General features: G+C 43.7%; 1 protein-coding gene across 2 annotated transcripts in view; it reads right to left on the reverse strand.

Moving 5' to 3' along the window:
- The window catches only part of trbd (ubiquitin thioesterase trabid), a 27,935-nt gene that overhangs the window by 14,887 nt on the left and 8,048 nt on the right, over nt 1-5,000 (reverse strand). For both annotated transcript variants that reach the window (XM_043024940.2, XM_043024941.2), the window contains exons 2-5: nt 4,460-5,000; nt 1,933-2,032; nt 795-994; nt 514-678 (exon numbers count right to left, since the gene is read on the reverse strand). The exon at nt 4,460-5,000 is cut by the window's right edge and continues 964 nt beyond it. In XM_043024940.2, the coding sequence (XP_042880874.1) occupies nt 514-678; nt 795-994; nt 1,933-2,032; nt 4,460-5,000 (1,006 nt within the window). The remainder of the gene's footprint in view (nt 1-513; nt 679-794; nt 995-1,932; nt 2,033-4,459) is intronic.

The raw sequence follows: 5,000 nt of genomic DNA on the forward strand, positions 1-5,000 counted from the left end.
TATCTTGTCACCTGGTGTTAATGGGTTCATTGATTTTTACATAAAAAGTATTTAAACCATTCGCACCGGTTGACTTGCTATCACGTTTAGTGGTTTTTGGGTCAGAAGACACCGACGATGCCAGGTGATCAGGCGTACAGAATCCCGAGGCGTTAAGCTTATGTGTTGCAATACCCCGGCATTCCAACCATTTAGAGCCGAAATAGCCCCGTTGTGAATGGGTTGAACATTAACCCACTCTGGACGGGTGGTACAGTACTGTACCGCTCATTCAAAAGCCCAGTGGCCGGGCGGCACAATATTGTGCCAGCCATTTAATTGATTTAGGCCTAATAATTCGAAAGCCCCGGCATTGTGACATTCAAGGCTAGAATGCCCCCGTCGTGTATGGGTTAAAACCATGTATGTAAGCATGCAAGTAAACAAATGCATTTGTAAAAAGGCATGTGTGCACATGCACATGCGCACACACACACACACACACACACACATACAATATCACATCGTACTGACCTGCTGTTCTATTCCAAAGAGCATAGAGTCGTGAGCCAAGTCTGTCTGTGATTTCTAAGGACCAATTAATGATAGGAGCATCCTCTTCCAGCTGCTTCTGTGCATCACGATCGAGAAGCTCCTCAAACAGCTGCTCTTGAACACTCACGGGTAAATCTTCAATTTCTGTTTGCAGTAGTTAGAGATGAGTAAGGAACTGCCCCAATGGAGCTTTCTAAAACACAAACAGAAGTACAAAAATTGCAATGAAATAAATAAGAACTCCTTATCAAAACACAAACCTGCAGGTAGTGAGAAAGTAACAAGCTCAGAAACAAAGTGACAAGGAAACGGTCCTTTTCTCTGGCGAATTGAAGCGGAAACATGTCGACGTATGTCTGTTGCCAAGTCTGGTGCCACATAGGGGGGGACGCGCTTCACCCCAGTGCCCCCTCCATCCATTCGTGACAGAATTGTAGCAAGTAAATCTTCTCGACCAAATCTTAAGAAGAAAAGAAAGACAAAATACAAAATTGTTCATGTGGTTTACCTCTCTTTCTGGTAAAACCAACAGATCTATAGGAGGACTTGACTAAAAATTAATAAAAAAATACAGTATATAAAAAAATATACAACCAAAACAAAACAAAACAAAAATAAATAAGAAAATATATGAACAGAGTTCATAGCAACAAATGTAGAAGGTATGAATGAGACTGCATGTTTAAATATTCAGTCTCATTCATACCTTTCTTCTAAGAAAATATATATGTTACACAGCTATGGTATATGGCTTTTCCTAAGAATTTTAGATTTACAAATGTTTTTGTTCATTTAAGTTTTAGCTTAGGGAAATCTCATTAAAGCTTGCTACCCCTCTTCCCTTACAATCATTTTCCAATAAAGATACCCCTGGAAATCATGATCATACACATTTTCTTCTTTTATTTTTGCATGCCTTCACCCTCATTCAAAAGTGTATACAGCCCAAATGAGCATGACTGCACCACTCTCAGCCAGACAGCAAGTGAACAGTGGTGGAGAGACACACATTGACGGTGGCTAACTGACCGAATGCATGCCTCACATAAGTTGCTGATATGACCTTTCTTTTTGTTTTCTTCCATGTCTTATGCAGGACATAAGGTTTGGCCATTGAAGATAAGACTGGCCCTTTTCAATCGTTTTTTGTTTAAACAATAGGAGAGCTATAATATGATCACAAGACTGGTAAAAAAAAAATAAGTTGTAATACATACAGTCTGACCACTGTCTTTCTGAGTGAAATGAGACCAATTTCACTATTATTGGTAAAAAATTTGTCCTGCATAACCATTAATAGAAGTGACCCAACAAGAGGGACCATTTTTATATATGCATTTTTTTTCTTATATAACCCACAATCTTCAAAAACTAACCTCCAGTGAACAAAACTCATACCTTATAGCTAAGTGAACAAGCGTATGACCTTCGTCGAAAGCAGATGGCCTAGATAACAGCTTAACATCTGCACTGGTCAGCTGCCTCATTGGATCTCCCCCTGCAAAAGAAATATTGCATAACCATCTTTGATCACTTGACAAAGAAAAAAAGAAAAGAAAAAAGGAAAGGAGAAAAAGAAATAACAAAAAGTATAGAGATTTCTTTATATATACAGTCTACCTTCAATATAATATATCAGACAGGGGGGACATACTGTCTGAGGACTCTGTAGCAATTGGAGGATTAGTTGAATCCACACTTTCCCTAATTAGCTGTTACCTAACAACAACTCCTTCCCTGATCTCAGGACATACTTCTCATATAGCTAAATATTGTATTTCCGTACTATTAACTACAGAATTCCTATAAAAAAGGTGGATGTATGACATAGTAAGGCTAAGAAGAATGTGGGGGGAGAAAGTAAAAAGGAAAAAAAAGGAAGGAGGGGGTGATGTGGGCTAGAGCAAGGGCCATGACCTGGAGTTGTCCAGTTATGTACAACTTACACCAAAATATGATACTATTACACAAAAAGCAGTAGAAGTATTGTTACTATTAAATACCACTATTGACACTAATTATGACACTGAAAATATTAGTTCCAACAGTAAACATGTAAGTAAAAACAGTAAAAATTAAGCATAAAATAAAAGAGCACAAATGAAAAAATCCTTACATCCTAGTTACCTCCCTTGTGCTCAGCATTTTTTCTCCACTCATGCACTTTCCAATCAAGGACTATTCAAACAATGTATTGCTCTTTATTTTTCTGATCATTACTGTTCTCTACCAGTATCTTTTGTTAACCCTATGGCGACGGTGCGTCACACTCGTGTGACACAGCCAAATTCCCGATGCCAGGGCGTCATGCCAGTGTGTGACGTTTCGGGAGTGTGATGCACCGTCGTCATAGGGTTAATGGGCAAATAAGATTTTTTAATATATGCAGAGACAAAAAGATTTAAAATTAATGAAATAAAAAATTAGAATAGGCTGCTTTGCCATTTCATAAACCAACAAAATGTTGTTTGAAGATGACAATCAAGGGAGATGAAACTGTATGCCACTAAAGGTATGAGAGAGAGAGAGAGAGAGAGAGAGAGAGAGAGAGAGAGAGAGAGAGAGAGAGAGAGAGAGAGAGAGAGAGAGAGAGAGAGAGAGAGAGAGAGAGGAGAGAGAGAGAGAGAGAGAGAGAGAGAGGAGAGAGAGAGAGAGAGAGAGAAGGGAGAGAGAGAGAGACAGAGGAGAGAGAGAGAGAGAGAGAGAGGAGATGAGAGCGAAGAGCAGAGAGAGAGAGAGAGAGAGGAGAGAGAGAGAGGAGAGAGAGAGAGAGAGAGAGAGAGAGAGGGGGGAAGAAGGAGAGAGAGAGAGAGAGAGAGAGAGAGAGGGAGAGGAGGAAGAGGAGAGAAAGAGAGAGAGAGAGAGAGGGAGAAAGAGAGAGAGAGAGGGGAGGGGGAGGGAGGGGGAAAGAGAGGGAGAGAGGGGGGGGAGAGAGAGAGGGAGAGAGAGAAAGAGAGAGAGAGAGAGAAAGGAGGAGAGAGAGAGAGAGAGAGAGAGAGAGAGAGGATGGAGAGGAGAGGAAGAGAGAGAGAGAGAGAGAGAGAAGAGAGAGAGAGAAGGAGAGAGGAGAGAGAGGAGAAGAGGAGAGAGAGAGAATGAAGAGAGAGAGAGATGAGGGGAGGAGAGAGAGAGAGAGAGAGAGAGAGAGAGAGAGAGAGAGAGGAAGAGAGTGCAGAGAAGAGAGGAGAGAGAGAGAGGAGAGAGGGAGGGAGGAGAGAGAGAAGAGAGAGAGAGAGGACGGGAGAGAGAGAGAGATGAGCGGAGAGTGAGAGAGAGAGTGTGAGAGAGGAGTGAGAGGGACGAGAGAAGAGAGAGGGAGAGGGAGAGTGAGAGAGAAAGGAGAGAAGAGAGTGGAGAGGGAGAGAGAAGAGGAGAGAGAGAGAGAAGGAGAGGACACGAGAGAGAGAGAGAGAGAGAGGAGAGGAGAGAGGAAGGGAGAGGAGAAGAGAGAGAGAGGGAGAGGGAGAGAGAGAGAGAGAGAGACGAGAGGGCACGAGAGAGAGAGAGAGAGAGAGAGAGAGAGAGAGAGAGAGAGAGAGAGAGAGAGAGAGAGAGAGAGAGAGAGAGAGAGAGAGGGAGAGGGCACGAGAGAGAGAGAGAGGGAGAGGGCACGAGAGAGAGAGAGAGGGAGAGGGCACGAGAGAGAGAGAGAGAGGGAGAGGGCACGAGAGAGAGAGAGAGGGAGAGGGCACGAGAGAGAGAGAGGGAGAGGGCACGAGAGAGAGAGAGAGAGGGAGAGGGCACGAGAGAGAGAGAGAGAGGGAGAGGGCACGAGAGAGAGAGAGAGAGGGAGAGGGCACGAGAGAGAGAGAGAGAGAGAGGAGGGGGGAGGGAGGGAGGGAGAGAGGAAGAGGAAGAGAGAGTGAGAGAGGGAAAGAGGGAGAGGGAGATAATAATTAAATAATCAAAGCAACATGTATCTCACCTGCCGAAAGGTAAGCTTCAACTGGTTCATAGTTGCCTTCCACTACGCCATTGCAAGCATTCAGCCAAGCCCAATCAGCTTCTCTTAATCGTCGTCTGAGCTGCCTAAGGAGTCGTTCTGTTTCATAATTGTTAAGCGCCATGGCTCCTTCTCCACCACGGTGGCTCACTGCACCTGAAGCATTGTTGCCTCCAACACTACTAGGAATGCTGCTATTTTCCTTTGATTCACTTGAGTTTCTTTGGGATATGAGCTGCGGGTCTTGGAGCTGTGAGTCACTGCTGCGGGCTTTATTTATTTCATTAATGTTTTCTCTGTTTTTTGCATTGTTCTCAGTATGATGCGTATCACTGGGTTCACGTATTATCTCAACTTTGGTAGGTTCACTTGCTTCCCCTGGAGGTGTAACTATGTTTGCACTCATATTATTATTTTTACTGTCTGTTGGCGGAGGTGGCGTTGCAAGGCGAGCTGGCTGGGACTGGGCTGAAGCAGTGCAGAGTCCTTTTGGGGTGGCACACATCACACATCTCGTCGATCT

Source organism: Penaeus japonicus, unplaced genomic scaffold, assembly GCF_977035675.1.
Source record: "Penaeus japonicus unplaced genomic scaffold, GWHDUDI00000001_assembly GWHDUDI00000004, whole genome shotgun sequence".
NCBI lineage: Eukaryota > Metazoa > Arthropoda > Malacostraca > Decapoda > Penaeidae > Penaeus > Penaeus japonicus.